The sequence below is a fragment of the Marmota marmota genome, unplaced genomic scaffold (assembly GCF_001458135.2).
Source record: "Marmota marmota marmota unplaced genomic scaffold, marMar, whole genome shotgun sequence".
NCBI classification, from domain to species: domain Eukaryota; kingdom Metazoa; phylum Chordata; class Mammalia; order Rodentia; family Sciuridae; genus Marmota; species Marmota marmota.
The window spans coordinates 15,882,380-15,901,270 of record NW_026000174.1 but is presented as its reverse complement, the minus strand read 5'-3'; the positions used below and the strand labels follow the sequence as shown (position 1 = coordinate 15,901,270).

Here is an 18,891-nt window from a genome sequence, read left to right as displayed (position 1 = left end):
GTTTGAATGGTATTTTTTCTTTTTCCCTTTTTAGTGGGAATTGGATCCAGGGGTGCTTAACCACTGAACCATATCCACAGCCCTTTTTTATTTTTTATTTAGAGACAGGGTCTCACTAAGTTGCTAAGGGCCTCACTAAGTTGCTGAGGCTGGCTTTGAACTAATAATTCTCTTGCTTTAGCTTCCTGAACCACTGGGATTACAGAAGTATGCTATGGCACCTGGCTGAAAGGTATTTTTTCTATGGTTGGTTTCTTTTTACTTGCTTAAACTGTACAAGGAGGAGAACAGCATTGAAAATCTTGACTATTTTTATACTGCTGATTATGTTAATTGGTGTAAAAACCAGGAGTCTAGTTAGTGAGTTATAAGTTTGATGAACAAATTCAACTTTCTATGATGAATATAATTTACAACTTTAAGTGAGCACATGTAGTTCTTTGTACAAATATTTTAAGGTAGTTTTCTATAATATTTATAGACTCAAGGTTTCAAACTTTTGGTCGTTGGAATTATTAAAAAAATAAACTTCCTAATATTATAAAGATCTTTATTCTTAGTAAATAGAATTGGACCAAAATTTAACTTTCATGACATTATGCAGAATATGGTTAGATGCAAATTAAATTTTTCTGGTAGCTGGTATGTAAACATTTAATTTCTTTGGGATAATATGCAAAAATCTAGAATATTATATAAATACTCATAATATACCAAGACAGGAAACACTGATCTTCTATTACCCTGTCTTCCTGGGGATCTCAGGCACATCTCAGGAGGGAGGTGGGGTGTAGTTTGTACCCAGTTGCCATCAGTTGAAACAGTCTCAGAACGGTATTTGGCTACCATTTTGAGTTTCTGCTCTTATGGCACTAAATCCAGGCATATTGTGCCCTTCTTTTGGAGGGCTCAGCCATTTCAACTTGGGCAACTGGCTCAAGATGAAGCAACTCAGTGAGTTGCCAACTTCTACACTGAAATTCCAACATTTGGTGTCCAGTAGTTGCCAACAGTAGAGTCCCCAACACATAGGCAGCTAGGGCATACTCTGGCTTGGTCTTTGTAGCTGACAGTGCTAATTAACTTCTTTAAAAGATGTCAGTGGGTCATATTAAAAATAGATAGCAAACAGAATTTGATCATAATTTGCCAACACTTGGCTCTAGCTTTTGAGTGATCCTGCCTTGTGTGTCCCAAAGTAGTAATCCAGAACAGTTGTGTCTCAGGACAGGTTTTATTGACTGTGTTGCTTTCCTTACAGGATTAAACCAGAAGATGCCATGGACTTTGGCATTTCTCTCCTCTTCTATGGTCTCTACTATGGAGTTCTTGAGCGGGATTTTGCAGAAATGTGTGCAGATTACATGGCGTCTACTATAGGGGTGAGTTTACCTGTGCTTTTAATACTGCCTCCTATCACTTCCAAATTGTTCTGGCTGGCATCTCTTGCTTGATGAAAAGAGAAAAGCACTAAGGGATAAGATAAGCCATATGAAATTCTTCAAGACATGGGTAGTATGCATGGAAATTCCTTCCTTAAAGTTTGGAAAGCCAGATGTCAGATATCCTGTAATTTTTAACTTTAGGATCATTAACATCCTAATAGGGGGTTAATAATCATGGAACAAAAACCTTTTTTTTTGGCAGTACTGGAAACACTTTTTTAATGCCTCTGTCTACGTGGACACTGTACTGTGTGCTAAAATTACAAAGGTGTAAAAAAATAAATGTCCTTGTGCAAATAAAGTTTAGTATCTAGTGGGAAAGATGGGTATTAAAGTAACACACAAATAAGCATAAAATCACAACTTTAATTAAAAAATCATGAAGGAAAGTTTCATGATACTATCAACAAATATAATAGTGACACACATTTGACCTATTCTTAGGGCTCAAAGATAGCCTCCCTAAAGAAGTTGAGCTGACTTGAACAATAAGTAGGAGTTAAGTAGATGAAATGTGTCTCATGTAGAGAAAATAGTATGTGTATGAGTCCTGTTTGGGGAGCAAGGGTCAACATTTTTGAGGAACTAAGGCTAAAGTGGTTGTACAGCTGAGAATATGGTGGAAGTATCTGGAGAAATAGTGGCTGGGCAAGGAAAAAACCCCGTTGGCTAAATTAAAAGATTTTAATTATTGTACTAAAGATACTGGGGAGGCTGAGATGAATGACTTTATCAGCCTTGCATTAAACAAAGATTAACTGGCTGCTGGGTAGAAAACATAATTAGAGACGGGTATATATGTTCGACTGGACCACTTGAAAAGACCCTGGCTGTTATTGGGCAAGACAAAGGTGACTCTGATTATGGTGGAGATAGTGAAAAGGGAGAGAAGTATTTTGAAGGTAAGTTTGATAAGGCTTGGATATAGTTTGACTCTGGAGATTGAAGGAAAAAATACAAAATGTTGGTGTCAGAGTTGGTGCTTGTGACCGAGCAGTGTTTGAATGGTAGTGCTTTTTGCAGAGTAGGAAATACTGAAGGAGGACTAGGTGCCGACCATGGAGAGATACTTCAAGCTTAAAATATGGGTGAAGTAACAGTCAATCTGAGAGACCCAAGTGCACATCCCTAGTTTTTTTTTACCAAAATGGAAATATATTTTTGTTGGTTTTTATTTATAATAATGATTTAAATAAATAATTTTATAATTATTTAAATAGTATAGAAGTGCTCCCCATCTTAGTTTCATCCCCTCACATTCCAGCCAAATAAACCCATTCCAAGAATGAATATTTCCATTATTTTTCTGGTAACTAAGTACAATTTTAGGCCAAAAGTTTGTCAGTATGATGAGGCTAATTTTATTTTTCTTAAACTGGATCAAATTGAAAGCAGTGTGTATTGGATCATTTTTTAGTCAGCTGCTCTAGTCTGAATATGGTTTGAGTGTGTTCCCCAAGGATTTATGTGTAGGCAGCTTGGTACTCAGTATGATGGGGCTGAGCTTATAGGACCTTTAAGAAGTGGGGCCTAGTAGGAGGTCATTAAGTCATTGGGTATGCCCTTGGCAGAGATTGAAGTAGTTCTTGAGAGATTCTGAGTTAGTCTTGGGAGACCGAGTCATTGTTAAGACTGAAATCAACCCCTGAATTGTTCTCTAGTTTCCTATCTGGATGTGATCTCTATTCACATGGTCTCCATAATAGATTTTGTAGGTTATTTGTAGTAAAATACATATAATATAAAATTTACCATCATAACCATTTTTAAGTGTAGAATTCAGTGACATTAGGTACATTTATATTTATTTATATTATTATTCTGCACCCATCACTGCCATCCATCTCCAGAACTTTTTTTTCCCCCTTAGTACTAGGGATCAAACCCAGGGGCACTCTACCACTGAGCCACATACCCAGACTTTTTTTTTTTTTTGAGACAGGATATCGGTATATTGCCTGGGCTGGCTTGAATTTGTAATACTCCTGCTTCAGCCTCTGGAGTAGCTGTGGTTGCAGGTGTGCCCCGCTGTGCCCAACCTCCAGAACTTTTTTCATCTTGCAAAACTGAAATTTTTTATCTATCAAACACTAACTCCCCTACCCTTTGCCCTTGGCATAACCATTCTGCTTTCTGTGTCTATGAATCTGACTTTTCTAGGCACCTCACATGAGTGAAATAATATTGTATTTGCCTTTTTGTAACTGGTTTAGTTCACTTGACGGAATATCTTCGGGGTACTTCCATGTTGTAGCATGTGTTAGAATTTCCTTCCTTTTTATAGTTGAATTTATTTATCTGCGATGCTGAGAATCGAACCCAGTGCCTCACATATGCTAGGCAAGAGATCTACCACTGAGCCGCAACCCCGGCCCTAAAAATATTCCTTGGTATATTCATAATCACATTTTCAGTCCTAATAGTTTTTTATAGGCTTTTGCACATTTTGAGATCACATCTCCTGTGCCAGAGTCATAGTTGATTTTTTTAGGTGTTTCCTCAACCAGTCCTCAAGATTACATTAAGAACTAGATCTGATTTGTCTCTTGATCTGCAGCACATCTGTCTCTGAGAATGGTTTGACCTGAAGAGATCCTTTATTTATTAATTTCAGTGTTCCTACAAATGAAACCCTGAGCTTTTTCAATTGTGTTCATAAACATTCTCAATTCCTTCTTACTATTCTAACATTACCCTATTTAGTGTAGAACAACTCTTTGTTTTGCCTCACATGGAGAAGTCTGTAATGTGAACTAAAGTAACTCTTCTTAAATTGAATCAGGGGACTTTGGATGGAATCTGTTCTTTCCCTCTGGTCACTGAGATCATAAGCTTGTGACAGCTAGTCAGTACCCTTTCCATTTACAACAAAGGTCATGCTGTGGTGGAGGGTAAAAGATTGTGAAATAAGTCTGTTTCTGGGACTTCTTCCTCTGAAAGAGTTATTGGGAAGGCAAGGGAGTGACACGTATTTTGTGTTGCATTGGTCCATATGTCCTCCCTCACACTTTGTTCTGAGCCAGTTGCTGTGCCCCTGATTTACCTCCTGGGAACTTAGAGGACCCATATTATATCACAACAGGAGTAGCTGCCTACTCACCATCTCTACTTAAAGTGGTGGAAAGAACTAAGTGTTTGGAGTCAGACACCCCCAGTTTTAAATTCTAATCTAATTAGTTATATACACTTGAGCAAGTTTCTTTACCTCTCTAATCTCTACCAGCTTTTCCTATTAACCCTTTAAACAGTCTTTTAATTAAAATAATCCTTGACCCACTTTCTCCTTTTTCTACTAACTTATTTCCTATCATTCACAGCTAAACATAGAGAAAGTTCTTGTCTTAGCCAGGCATGGCAGCACATACCTGTAATCCCAATGATTTGGGAGGATTGTCCATTTGAGGCCTTCCTGGAACTAAGAAACCTTGTCTCAAAATGAAAAAAAGAAAAAGGGCTAGGGGAGGTAGCTCAGTGGGGGAGAGTCTGTGGGTTCAATCCCCAGGGCTGGGAAAGAAAAAAATTAAAAAGTTCCTGTCTCTGTTTGATCACCTTTCATTCATCTGTAGCCCATTCTAATGTGGCCTTTGTTCATACCCTGCTTCTGAAAGAGCTTTTATTCGGGTCACTAATGACTGTGCCACAAATCCTGGTGGACTTCTCAGTTAACAGTAGAGTTGACTCAACTAACTATTCCCTTCTTAAGAAGCTTTCCCCCTTGGCTTTGGTAACTTTATTCTGTCTTGGTTTTCTTTACCTCTGATATTTCTCATTTTCCTTTGCCAATTTTTTTTTCACTTCAATATTCCTCTGAGCTCAAACCTGAACCATCTTCTTTTTTTAATTTGTTCTTTCTCATTATACATGACAGTAAAATGTAGTTTAACGTATTATACATACCTGGAGTATAACTTTCCATTCTTGTGGTTGGACATGACGTGGAGTTACACTGGTTGTGTATTCTTATATGAACATAGGAAAGTTATGTCCAATTCATTCTACTGTCTTTCCTGTTCCCATCCCCCCATCCCTTCCCTTCATTCCCCTTTGTCTAATCCAGTGAACTTCTGTTCTTCCCACCTCACTTATTGTGAGATAGCATCTGCATATCAGAGAGAACATTCAACCTTTGGTTTTGGGGGATTGGATTATTTCACTTAACATGATAGTCTGAGCCATCTTCTTTACCATTTGCCTAGGTATTTCCCTTTTCTCTTTCCATGGTTGTCACATTACTATTTAGCTATTTGGCATCTCAGTTTTCACTGCCACCTAATTAGCCTAAGCTATCACCTTGGCACAGGTCCCTTCAATCTATTGCCTTTAAAGAATTGTAGTAGTCTCTTAGCTGGTCTCTCTGAATTCATGTTGATTTTACGTCCAACCCGGTCTTCCAGAAAGTCAGATTGATAGGTTAAAAATTTGAGTCTAATCATGTTGTAACCCTTTAATGTTTATAACTTGTTCTTATTTTATACAGTTTATATTTATTTTTTAAATGTCAATCTCCCCAAACTGTCGGTTCCATGAAAACTGACTCCAGGTCTATGTTTTTCCAGCATTATATTCCAAGAACCTAGTCCTGTGGCTGTTACTTATTAGGTATCCATTATATTTTAATGGAAGAAAGAAGGAGTTTGGGCATCTTATTCAGGGTTACCAAGATAGTGACAAGTGATTGAAATTAGGTCTGTCTAATCCTGCTGCACTACATATACCCTTGAGCACTGAAGGATCAGACTCTTGAGTTAAACTAAAATCTGCCTCCCTCCTTGTACTTGCCCAACTTGACATCAGTGCCTTCTGATCTGAATTTATCCTATGTAGTTTTTTTGACAATGGGATTGCTGGGCTGGCTTGACAGGCATAGCTGATAACTTTGTTAAAATGGTTGGAAGGATTTTACCCTGTGTTCCTGTTGCCATGTTGGCCCCTTGTGGAGTAACTCTGGGAACCAGTGTCCTAACAGACATTTCTCTGTACTTCCCTTCTACTATCAGTGCCTTATCCAAGTTCCCTTTGCTCTTGCATTTTTTTGTCCCAGTAATCCAGAGGTAGAACTCTGGCATGAACTGAGGGAAAACTCTTCCTCAGAACTCCAGTCCACCTCCTCGGTTGGGATGTACCTAATTCTTTTACTCCCAGAGGCCATGGGCCAGAGTTAGTTGGCCCTCTTCCTTTGCTACACATGATTTATAGGGACTCAGTGCTAGGACTGGACCCAGACACTTTGGTCTGTCCTATTTCTGCTCAGTTGATGTTTGTAGGAATTCTAAGCCAGAATACATTCCAGAAAAGGCTTTTCTTTAACCTTCTTTTGACTCTGTGTATCATTTGTTCATTTATTTATTCAGGAAGCAAGTAAACACACAAATGCATGCAAACATTTTGTGGAGCACCTCTTATATTCTGATACCAGGACAGATTTTTCCTGAGAAAGTCCCACCTTCCATTCTTAGTTGACGCTAGTGTGTCTTTCCTGAAGAATAAATCAGCTATCACGAACTGCCCATAAGGCCCTGGAGAGGGTCGAAAGCCCTTTCAACTTTGGAGAAATGGATCTCAGAGGTGCCCTGCAATGTTAACATTACAAGAGTTTAGCTTTTGAGAGTTGCATAGATTGTAGACTCCACAGGTCTTTGCCCTGCTCTCTGATTCTAGCTAGGCTTTCAATTGCCTTTTGCATTTTCTTGTTTTGGCAGTACAGGGGATAGAACCCAGGGTCTTGTACATTCTAGGCAAATAATCTGCCACAGAGCTACATCCCCAATTTGCCTTTTGCACTCTTGATGAACAAATCAGATAACTGGCTTTCAGGGAGCAGAGTAGCTGGTCTTTCTGCTGCATTCAGCAAATGTCAGTGGAATGCCTTGACATTAAAATAGTGGTGGATCTAGGGCAGGAGTCAGAGGATCTGGATTCTGGTCCTATTTTATTTCCTTTTGGGGGGGCGGGGGGTATCAGATATTGAACTCAAGAGGCCTTAACCACTGAGCCAAATCCCCAGCCTGTTTTTTATATTTCATTTTTTATTTTGAGACAGGGTCTCACTAAGCTGCTCAGGGTCTTGCTAAATTACTTATAGCTGGCTTTGAACGTGGAATACTCCTGCCTCAGCCTCTGGTCCTATCTTGTTTCTTTCCTTTTCTGGTCTTTGTTTTTCCCAGTGATAGGGTGGCTCTGGTGTTCTTTGATAATAAGTGAACTCACCTGAAGCCATCTAAGATTTTTCAAACAGGTAAAAGCAAGAAGTTCTGTATTCGTGGAGTTTTGAGACAGTGTGGTTGGCATCTCTCTCTCTCCCAACCTTGAGGACTCTTAAACAGGCTGCAATTTTTGTTTAGAATGGTAAGGCAGACTTTTCTCAAGAGGGGCCATGGCAATAGATATAGAGACCACTGCAAGGTCTGGGGATATAACTCAGTGGAAGAGTGCTTGCCTAGTATGCACAAGATCCTGTGTTCAATCCCCAGCAATAAGGGGAACAAAACCAAAAAAGGACCACTGCAATGGAGTCTTGCAGCAGGGGGAGAGAGATTGGGCAGTAGTTCTGATGGTTAAGAAGGGCCATTCCTCAGAGGGCAACTTAGGAGGAAAGCCCTCAACTAAGTTAAGTGAATGTTGTAGTAGGTACAGCTGTGTCCTCTCTAGAGATTCAGATGTCATTTTCCCTTACTCCTTGTCCAGTACCCATGTGCCCTCTTCCTCTGCTGTGATCTCTCACCCAGTTTTGAATTACGGAAAACTTTGGCTTTTTTAGAGACAGTTGCTTGGAACAAAACAAAACAAAAAAACACCAGCAATCACAAATTAAGAAAATGCAAAAGACTAAGTACAGTCAGTCAACCTCCCAGGTACAGAAAAATTGTAATAATAAATGCAGGAGGCTTTTAAAGAAATTCATTATACAGTTTTTCAAGATGAAAAAGTTCTGGAGATGCACAGCAATGTGAATATGCTTAGTATCACTCAATTGTACATTTATAAATGGTTAAAGGAATGGAGGTGTAGTCCAGCAGTAGAGCTTGCCTAACAGGAGCACGATCTTGGATTCCATCCCCAGCACTACAATTAAAAATAAAAAGTCACAATCCCAGTACCAAAACATCACCAGTGTAAACATTCTGACATTGTTCCTTCTGGTCTTTTTTTTTTTTTTTTTTTGTACAACTTTGGCCTCATCTTTATGTATGGTACAAGTCATGCTATGTGTCCAATTTTATGCCCTGCTTTTAGCACTCAATGCTGTATCTCATTTGATTACTTGGGGATTTTACTTTTGGTTTGTTTGTTGCAGCACTGAGGAACAAGCCCAGGGCCTCATTTAATGTTATTTCTTAAGGGGCAGTTGACAATTAGTACCTTGACTGTGTACCATAATTTATTTAGGCATTCTTCTATTATTGGTCGATTGGTCATTTATAGTTATTTCCATTTCTTTGCTTATTCTCTCTCTTTTTTCAAATCTGAAGTTGTGGATATATATTGTGATATAAAACATAAAATTCACTATTTTAACTATGCTAAGTGTACAGTTAGGGTATAACATTCACAGTGTTGTGTTCTCATCATCACTGCCTACCTCAAATTTTTCATCACCTTAAACAAACTCTGCTCATTCAGTATTAACTCCCCTTTACCTCCTGCAGCCAGTCCTTGGTTACCTCTAATCTATTTTCTATCCCTGTGAATCTGCCTACTGTAGATAATTTCATGTGGGGAAATCATAATATTTGTCTTATCAGTAGGCATCTGGCTTCTTTCACTTAGCATAATGTTTTCAAGGTTCATTGGTGTATGGTGTGTATCAGAACTTCATTCCTTTTTATTACTGAATAGTATTCCATAGTATGAATATACTATATTATACCCATTCATCTGTTGAACACGGGTTTGTTCCACTTTTGGGCTATTATGAATGCCACTATAAGCATTACTAGCATTTTATTCACTGTTCAGTTCTTGTTTTCATTTCTTTGGGGCATATGCCAAGGTATAGAATTGTGAGGTCATTTGATAATCCTGTTTAATCTCTTTTTTTCAGTGTGCTGGGGATTGAATCCAGAGCCTTGCACATACATGTTAGGCAAGCACCCTCCCACTGAGCTATACTCCCAATTTATTTAACTTTTGAGGAAATGCCAAACCGTTTGCTTCTTTAATTATGAATAATGCTTAAATGAATATCTGTATGTGTGAAGATTTTTTACATTTTCATTTATTTTTTTTTTAATTCCTTAAAGTGAAAGTAGTAGATTCAAGGGTGCAGCAGTTTGAGACATGCTGCCAAATGTGATTCAAAAGAATTGAATCTCCTTTGCTGTTGCTGCAATTTTCTGAGAATGTTCTTGTCACCAAATCAACAGTACCCCCACTATTTCACTATTTATGTTATGGGGATTGAACCCAGGGGTGATCTACCATTGAGCTACATCCCCAGCCCTTTTTTTTTTCTTAATATTTATTTTTTAGTTTTAGGTGGACACACAGTATCTTTATTTTATTTTTATGTGGTGTTGAGAATCGAACCCAGTGCCTCATGAACGCGCTACCACTTGAGCCACATCCCCAGCTCCCCTTTTTGTTTTGAGACAGGTCTCACTAAGTTTCCCAGATTAGCTTTTGAACTCATGATTCTTCTGTGGCAGGCTTCTGAGTCACTGAGATTATAGGCATATGCCATCATGTCTGATTCACCATTTTATTAGTGGTGTGGAGAGACTGAACTCAGAATCTTGCTAAATTTACAAGTCTGGCCTCAACCTTAAGATCCTCCTGCCTCTGCTTCCTAAGTAACTAGGATTACAGGTATACACCACAGTGCCTAGCTTCACTATTTGAAATGTTAGAAAATGTCTATCTCTCATAGACTCGTATAGCCACACAATGACTTACCTGACTTAGCTCCTGATTATCAGCTCCTCCTCCCTCCCTTTTCCCTTGTCCTTGGTGCTGACCCTGGGCAGCCTTTGGGTCCTGTTACATCTAACTTTTCAACCTGTCTCTGGTTTGTCCCTTTCTCCCCATCCATCCAGCAACGATGAGCTTCACTTGGCTTAAAAGAAGTCCTTTAGTTCCCCTGACACTTTGCCTCGTCTCCAGAAGACCTCAGGCCTCTGTGATGCCCCCCATTTCAGTGGATTCTCACAGTTTTTCCTGTCCTTCCCTCCTGCTCTCCTCCAGTTTTACAGTGAGTCAGGCATGCCTACCAAACACCTTTCGGACAGCGTGTGTGCTGTGTGTGGGCAGCAGATCTTTGTGGACGTCAGTGAAGAGGGCATCATCGAGAACACATATAGGCTGTCCTGCAATCATGTGTATCCTGCCTTAAGCTCCTGGACCACATCCCTCTTGAGACCGCCCTCCATTCAGGGAGGGAAAGTGGGTGGTTGTGTCCCTGAGCATGCTGTACAGACCTTTGAGTACTGGAGAGCCACAAGAGGCTTGAAACTGCAACTGTCCTCCTCCTGTCCCACAGACTGCAGCCTGTCTTAGTGCATGCAGTGGTTATAGACTGCCTAGGTCAAAGAGAGCCTGAGGCTGCACTAGTGAGGCTGAGCTCACTGAACCAAGATTGGATGTCCCAGGGGTGGAGGATCCTCTAATAGGATCCTTCAGTTTAGAATCAGATTTATTCTGAGTAACACTAGTAATATTTACCAAAGGTGTTTATTCAGCTCTCATTTTCTGCCTATGTTGGGAGATCCACAGCTTATCTCCATTTTGCCCCTTAATAACCCTGTAAGATCTGACGAGGGACGTGCCCAGAATTACACGGCTGATAAGAAACGAAGCCAGGCTTTGAATCTTTCACCAGAGCTGGTACAAGGCACCTTGCAGACTAGCAGGGGGCTGAAGTTTCATCCTGGTTTCCCACCATTTCCCTTGACCTGTGGTGTTCAGATTCCATGAGTTCTGCATCCGTGGCTGGTGCATTGTTGGAAAGAAGCAGACGTGTCCCTACTGCAAAGAGAAGGTAGACCTGAAGAGAATGTTCAGCAACCCGTATCCTTTGTTTGGGTCCTTGTGGGAAGTGGATGGTGGGAAAAAAGTACTGGCCAACATGACTCTGTGTCTGGATCTCTCCCTCCTGCCTTCAACCTGGAACATATTCAGCATTCAGTTTGGCTTCTCTTCTAGGGAAGTTAGGGGTGTGACATGAGGCAGGATTAACTGCTCACCTTCCCATTATAAACTGATAGTAATAGCTGCTGTCATTCACTGTTTCCTTTGTGGCTCATGCTGTGTTAAGTACTTCTCTTGCATTAGTTCATTTAGTTCCTTAGCAACTTTATGACCTGAGTTCCCCTTTTTCTGCTGCGTGGTTCCCTGTCCCTTCCTCTCTATACACTAGCTCAGGTACACAGGGAACATTATGTTCCTAGTGTACTCATTATAGTCCCAGAACAGGAGATTCTGGCCTCTTCCCTTTCAGGTTTCCTGCTTGGTTCTTCCAGGGCCCCGCTCAGGAACAAGCATAATTCCACGGCCAAGCTGAGGCTTGAGACTTCCCTTATTTCGCAGAGACCTGGGCCAAGCTAATCTCTCCAGTGTTTTTAGAGGGATCCCTCCACAGTTTCATGAGCTTCTCTGTGCTTTCCTCAGAGCTGGCCTTCCCAGGCCCCCTCTCCAGACCCCCTGCCCAGCATTTAGATGTAAAACAAAAGAAAGGAAACCCATTTCCTGGCCTTATCAGGGTTTCGTTCTTAGTACCCTGGATGGCTCCTCCTTAGAGTCTCTGCCAAGGATGATTCCCTCGTGACTAGCCTCTGTCCCTGTTCCCTTCTCATTCTGACCCTGGACTCAACCCCTTCCTCAACTGAGACAATCTTCAATTTTGGACATTAGAAGAATATTCAGGTTACCCTATCCCACTCTTTGCAGTTATTGTCACCAACACATTTATAGAGTATCTAAAAATGCCAGGCCGTGTGTTCTCACACTGGCAATTCTATCTTAGAGTGTTGCCTGGAGCCCCCCCCTGCATGTTGGTCATGGAGGGCCATTTCACCCTTTTACTTCTCTGATGTCTGTCCTGTCTGCCCCATAGTCTCCTCTGTCTTCCTCCCCTATTCTCTGGGTTGGATGACTTCACTCCAATATGGAGAGTTACAGAGAGGATGGGCAATTTGCAGAGCAGCTGGAAGGTGTGGTAGACCCAGGAAAGGCTGGGGACTCCTTCCTCCCATATGAGATGAACTCGTAGCTCTTGGATGTATGCATCTGATCCTTAACCCATTGACAGCTGGGAGAGGCCTCATGTCATGTATGGACAACTGCTGGATTGGCTTCGATACTTGGTAGCCTGGCAGCCTGTCATCATTGGCCTGGTGCAAGGCATCAACTACATCCTGGGCCTGGAATAGTCAGGAACACAGCAGTGGAGAAACCACCCCACCCACCATGGACCTCAGGGCACTCTCCTCCCTGCCCATGAAGACCTCCTGGGTGGGAAAGACTCAAAGGGGCGCTTGGGCCACTCAGGACCCCTCCGGCTGTGTCCGGGCCGGGGAGGGAAATGATGGAGAGCCAGCCTGTGGGGCTGTCAGCAGTGGGGGGCTTTTTAAAAGAAAATTATTTTGATGAATATATTTAAAAAAACTTTTTTATTGTGGAGCGTAGGAGTTAAACGCCCCACCCCTTCGAGCCTCACCTTGCTTGAGTAACATGGGAGCACAGCCATGATGCTTTTGGTTTAAAGGAGTCTTCTCATCTCTGGCTGAGAGTGCTGGTGGGTTCTCAGGTAACAGAGAGCCTCAACCCACCCACTCCCTTTCCCTTGCCTTCCCTCTGCAGGGGTGAGCCTGGTCCACTCAGTGTGGAATGGTTAAAGAGCTTCAGTTGTTGCCACAGATGAACACTGAGGGTCCAAGTGTCTTCCCTTCTACCCTGTCTGATGCAGGATGGATGTTTTATCAACTCTCTCTCCCCCTGACTAGAAGCTAAAGGCGGGGTGAGGCAAGTGGAACCTCTTCAGTGACTCTTCCAACAAGGGAAGCCCTGGGGCCTCAGAATTCATTGACAGTGTGTTTGGGGACAACTAGAATAATCAACAGCATGAATAACCTGCCCCTGAGCATGACTGTAGTGAGGCAGGAAAAGAGGCCATCTATATATAGTTAGGCCACGGAAGCCCGGAAGTGGTGATGTGCTCCAAAAGCCACTCTGCCACATCACTTCCTTCCTGAAAGCCTGAGGGAGAATAAGTATGTGTTTGTATATGCGAGTGTGTGTATGTGTGCGTGCGCAGCAGAAGGGTATCCTATGTCAACTTCCCCCAGTCATCAAAGACAAACTTCCGTGAAGTTAACAGGGGATTCCCAGCCCAGGGAATATCCCTGTGTAAATTCTGTCACTCGTGGGCCTGACAGTGGGAATGGTGGATGGGTGGGAAGAAGGATAAGGTCTAGGTGAGTTGTAAAAAGGGGCTTCCATCCCCCTTTTTCCTGAAGAAATCGTGAGGGCAATCCCGGGCTGACAGTGCTGGCTTTCTAGGGCAGAGGGGCTGTCAGGGCTGCCTCTTCAAGAAACAAGCAGGATCTTGTCACTCCCGTCTGAATAAAGCTCTGTGAGCTGGGTTGGAAAGCTGAATATCCATCTGGCTTTTCTTCTTCCTACTTCTTTCCCTGGGGTCCCTGGGGGTGTCTTCACTCTACTGCTCTCATCTGAGAGCTGGGGCCTGAGGGTGGTTGGTGCTGCTTTTTTTGCTGTTCCCCTTCCAACATCCCTGGAGTGGTAGAATGCTAGGCTTCTGACTGGTGACATTAGAAGCCTTGGAGCGTCATTGGGCCCCCTTTCAGTCTGAGGTGGCTCTCCATCCTCACTACCTGAGGTCAGTACCTATCACCACCCACCCTCCTCCTGCCACTCTGACCCAACGGTGGCTTTCCATTACCTCACTGCTCATGCTACCTGTGGGCGCGCCATCAGAGGGGAACGAGGACTGGTTGAAGTGCTCAGAGATCACTCTTTCACTTTTATCCCATGGAAAACTTGGGAGAAGTCAAGGCCAAAGTTGTTTTTATTCTTAGTCCTGAGTCCCATGACTGCCCCAGTGGCCTGCCTCTGGTCTTGATGACATATCAGTGTAGTTTCTGGCTCCTCTCTCTGCCAGGTGGTCTTGCCTCTGGACCTAATTCCTAGAGATATAGTGAGGCGTTTCCCAGAAGCCTAACAGCAGAAGGTTGAGGGAGGAACTGAGAGGAGCAGAAATGTGAACTAGACATCTAGAGAAAAGAAGAGGATGTGACTTTTGACATCATAAATTAGGAATATGAGTCTGATTTTTTTTATGTTCCTGATGCATCCTCCAAGTCCAGTCCATCTCCCCATCCTCCCTGGCTATTATCACCAGCTGTCACTCTCCTGATCAGAAATCACAAACCTCAGACAGAGCTGTTGCACACACTTGATACATGCATATATTGTAGGATGGATCTGATCTGCCTTGCACAACACTGAGAGTAAATACTGCTTTAGATTTTGCTAACCCTGGTCCTGGCCCTGCCACAACCCCAGCTCCCTTTATTCCATCAGAGATCGGAATGATATTTATGTAGCTCTCCAAGCTGCTAGAGCCTATGTTGGGCCACTGCTTCACCAGGAAGTGCCTTCCCCTCCTCCTAGGGCCAGCTTTCAGCTTATGTTAGGCTTGACTGTAAGATTTTCTGCAAACGAGAGGAAAGTACTCTTGGTATACTTCCTGTGACGTGGCACATGGGGGTAGACACAGCTGAACTGGGCTTTGCAGCTCCGAGGAAGGAGCTTCTAAAAAGGAGGACTCTTCAGGACTTCTTCGGAGCCAGGTAGGGGGTATTTAGACTACTAGTGACCCTCGACTGTAGCTCTGGCCAAAGGTACTAGGACAAGGGAAGTGAGAGGGTTTGTGGGTGTGATAGAGGGTATTGAGTGATGTAGCTGGTTGGAGGTGAGGGAGCCTGAGAAAGACCAGGATGGTGATAAGCTGGTGAAGCATTAAGCCTAAAATGATTGGTGTTCCAATTTGGGGTTCCCAGTGCCTAGAAATGTTGTCCCCTTGATTATCAGTATGAATGTAAAAGAGGAAGCAGAGGCCTGCTCAACGGGAAACAAAGACATGGCTCTGAAGGATGGAGGGGAACACCAAAGTCCTGACTCTTGTCTAGGTCAAAATTGATCTATGAGAGAATCATCTGGTTCACACGTAGGTGACCTGAGCAAGGAGATGTATATAAGACAACAGTTTGCTATTTGGAGAACAGGGGCCCAAGAGTTAATTGGATCATTTCTGGGCCCTGGAGCATTGGCGTAAGAAGGTGCAGTACCTGCCCCTCTTAGTGGCTTAGTGCCTGCTTTGAATCCCTGGTTAGAACAAAAGTGAAAGTGAAACGGGTGCTGGGCAGTACTTTCCCAGAAGGAGTTCACTGCATCCTGCCCTTCTCAGAACCACTCCTGACAGTGGAGAGAGCATCACCTTCCTTTGTGACTAGGTAAGTCCCTGGTCCCTCTTGGGGCTTGTTTCTACATCCCTAATGCCAGGGGTAAGATTGGACTAGATAGCCTTCACATTAATGTTAAAAAGAGTTGGGTGGGTCAGATTGTCACTAGTGATACCCAGCTTGTATCTGCATGTTGACATAGCTCCAGCCTGGGAGTCACTGGGACAGATGGACAGAGTAATAGCAGTGGCCTGGCAGCCCACTGAATATTTCAGACCCAAAGACCAGCTGTGGAGTTTATAAATCCTCATGTATGACTGGGATCTAGAAAGACTACTGAGAAAACGTGGTTGTCACCCACATTTCCCCATTCCTAACCCTTCCCCAGAGAGGAAGAAGTCACAGATATATAGAACCCGAGCTTGCCAGCTCCTCATGTACATCACGACCATGGGACAGAACTGGATACCAGGTGGGACTTGGGGCTGTGCATGGAGGGGAATTGGGTGGGGGTTGTGATCAGAAAGGAGCAGTGCTACCATCTACACCCCAGGTGAATTCCACCCAAGTCAAGAGTGCTATTACTGGTATATGTGTGTGTGTGTGTGTGTGTGTGTGTGTGTTGCTGGGGATTGAACCCAGGGCCTTGCAAGGCAAGCACTCTACCAACTGAGCTATATCCTCACCCCATGAGTGTTGTTACTCTTGAGTTTCTATCTAGATACTGTGGCTCTGGCTCCATTCGAGGGCTTCTTTGTGCTTCATTCAAAGGCCTAAAGGGTGGGAGCCGAGGAGTCTGCCCCTTGGATTCCCTGAATCTGGGTCACAGTCTTTACCCAGGCAGCAATTCCATCTCTGGTCAAGACAGGAGCTGACTCGGTGACTGTCCTCTCCTTAGACTCCAGTTCTTTGTGGGTACTGCTTCTGTATCTCCACATCGTCACTCTTTTGGCTGGAGCCACACCTGTTCCTCAGACTATTGCAGCTGCTACTGCCTCAGCTGGGATCTCCAAGGACCCTAGCCCCTCTTGGTCTCCAACACTTCCACCAGCTAAGAGGTGCCCAGCATTGGAGGTGACCTGGCCAGAAGTGGAAGTGCCACTAAGTAAGGAACAATTATGTTAGGATCCCAGGACACTGGCCAGAGGGTGGAGATTATCCATGGGGTTGGGTTGACTCCAAAGTTAACTTTTCACCTGCTGTGTATCACTAGCCAGGCCAGCTTGGCAGAGTGCTCACCATTCTGACCCCCAACCTGGCATCATGGTGTGGGCTCAAGGCCCAGTTCCCAAGACGACCCCTTTCAAAGAGGACAGAGATAATTCAGACTCAGAATTGTTGTAGGACCTCAAGGGCCTTGTTTGTAAATGTACTCTAAGGTGCAGCCCCTCTCCCCAGAGCCTGCCTTCCCTTTGGCCATCTCAGAAGAGCATCAGCCTGCTAGCACTGAGCACTTGGCCTAGGGCGCCTAGAATCTCAGAGCCTGGGCACTGGAAAAGGTCATCCTGAAGAAGAGGCTCAGAAGTGGAATATGTGACCTAGGACCCTTCCCCACATACCCATGCGTAGGCCTAGATAACTGTACTTCCCCTTTATAGGCTTCCTTGCCTTGGTGGGGTGCACAGCAGCCTTCCAGGTTCCTGATTTATGTGTCCGTGAGGAGCTGGCAGGGTGGGGAGAAGGGAGAGCCTGCTCTGCAGAAGGGCTAACAGCCACTTGTATCCCCAGATGGAACGCTGACCTTGTCCTGTACTGCCTGCAGCCGCTTCCCCGACTTCAACATCCTATACTGGTTGGGCAATGGTTCCTTCATTGAGCACCTCCCAGGCCGGCTGAGAGAGGGCAGCACCAGGTGACAGGGTGGTGAGGCCAGCGGGAGGGAGGGCTCCCGCTGCAGCTCTCACACACAGCTTTTCTTTCCCGTGTTCCAGTCGAGAGCCTGGAATTAAAAGCACTCGACTGTGGAGATCCTTGGTGCTAGAGGAATTGAGCCCTGCCCTGCGAAACACCATCTTCTCCTGTGTGTTTATGGACCCTGGGCAGGTTGCCCAGCATCATATCATCCTGGCACAGCTCTGGGTGAGGAACCCAAGGGAGGCTTCCAGAGACATGTCGAGCTCCACTTCTGTGTGGGGAAGAAAGGAAGGGAAGGCCCGTCAGAGAAGCCTCCAAGTTAATGCCCCCATTTTCCCTAAGGTCAGCCTGAGGCAGAAACAAAAAGGACTTGAGGACTTGGGCAGGGGAGGCATGGCCTGAAGGAAAATGACCAGATGTCCTTCCATTCCTTAACCCTGATCCTTGTCTGCCTTTACTTCTCCAGGCTGGGCCGAGGGTGGTCCTGCCTGGCTCTCAAGAAGCCCTGCCTTCCAGCCAGAGCCCAGGTCCCCAGCTGCCCACATCAGCAGGATCAAGAGTGAGCACAGGGCCAAGAATAGCACCACCGTGAGCAGAGCCTGGACACGTCCCACCTGGAGGGCGAAGTCTTGGCTGCAGGCTGTGGGCGAGCAAGCGGCTCCTCTTCTCAGATTCAAACGTCCTTCCCACCCACCTAGAAAATCCCAGTGACCTCCCCTTAAGGCTCCCTCCTCCAGCTTGCCCTTCTCTTCACCTGTCTCATTGGCTTTTCTATGTCCTACTCATCACACATATCTCCTGCTCAGAAACCTTCAAGACCTGTCCAGCACCTTAGCCCAAGACTCACATGTCCTGCCTGAGCACCCTTCCTTGTTTCTAAGATGGCTCCCACTCATGTGCCTTTGCGTCCTTGGTCCTGTCTTCCTTGCTATTCCAACAGGTGACCCTGGGAGACTGGTTGAAATGCCGCCTCTTCAGTGATGGCCACACACAGCTCTGGCCACATGTGGCATTGATTTCATGTTGCCTACATGTATATATTATTTTTTCACCTTAATGAACTATCCCAGGGAAGGGGACAGTGGCTGCTTCTGATCCCCAGTCATCCCCAGCAGGACTCACAATAAATCCTCATAAAGGATTATTCAATGGAGGCATCTTGACATCTGCTTAGTCAT

The 18,891-nt window shown here is 44.1% G+C and overlaps 2 protein-coding genes across 7 annotated transcripts in view; both read left to right on the top strand.

Annotated features, from left to right (window-relative positions):
• Rnf121 (ring finger protein 121) overlaps nucleotides 1–14,033 on the top strand; it is a 58,033-nt gene extending 44,000 nt beyond the window's left edge. For all 4 annotated transcript variants that reach the window (XM_048788141.1, XM_015477505.2, XM_048788142.1 and 1 more), the window contains 4 exons: nucleotides 1,262–1,382; nucleotides 10,626–10,759; nucleotides 11,346–11,447; nucleotides 12,688–14,033. In XM_048788141.1, coding sequence (XP_048644098.1) covers nucleotides 1,262–1,382; nucleotides 10,626–10,759; nucleotides 11,346–11,447; nucleotides 12,688–12,808 — 478 coding nt within the window. In that variant the 3' untranslated portion in view covers nucleotides 12,809–14,033. The remainder of the gene's footprint in view (nucleotides 1–1,261; nucleotides 1,383–10,625; nucleotides 10,760–11,345; nucleotides 11,448–12,687) is intronic.
• Nucleotides 14,034–14,174: 141 nt separating this feature from the next.
• On the top strand, nucleotides 14,175–18,866 carry LOC107135563 (interleukin 18 binding protein). Of its 3 annotated transcripts, none has more exons than XM_048788144.1 (7): nucleotides 14,175–15,247; nucleotides 15,865–15,910; nucleotides 16,248–16,331; nucleotides 16,758–16,964; nucleotides 17,588–17,711; nucleotides 17,791–18,055; nucleotides 18,180–18,866. In XM_048788144.1, the coding sequence occupies exons 3-7, from the start codon at nucleotides 16,295–16,297 to the stop codon at nucleotides 18,303–18,305; spliced, it is 759 nt and encodes a 252-aa protein (XP_048644101.1). In that variant the 5' UTR covers nucleotides 14,175–15,247; nucleotides 15,865–15,910; nucleotides 16,248–16,294; the 3' UTR covers nucleotides 18,306–18,866. The 3 variants fall into 3 exon arrangements, with proteins under 3 accessions (XP_048644101.1, XP_015332993.1, XP_015332992.1); XM_015477507.2 differs by having other exon boundaries at nucleotides 15,791–15,910; nucleotides 17,791–17,938; XM_015477506.2 differs by having other exon boundaries at nucleotides 15,791–15,910.
• The last annotated feature ends 25 nt before the right edge of the window (nucleotides 18,867–18,891 follow it).

Bases quoted from the DNA above. Each gene is read 5' to 3' on its own strand.
- LOC107135563 (XM_048788144.1), top strand. From the start codon at position 16,295: ATGTACATCACGACCATGGGACAGAACTGGATACCAG. The intron at 16,965-17,587 runs GTAAGGAACAAT...TTGTATCCCCAG, and splicing joins AGAAGTGGAAGTGCCACTAA to ATGGAACGCTGACCTTGTCC. The intron at 17,712-17,790 runs GTGACAGGGTGG...CCCGTGTTCCAG, and splicing joins CTGAGAGAGGGCAGCACCAG to TCGAGAGCCTGGAATTAAAA.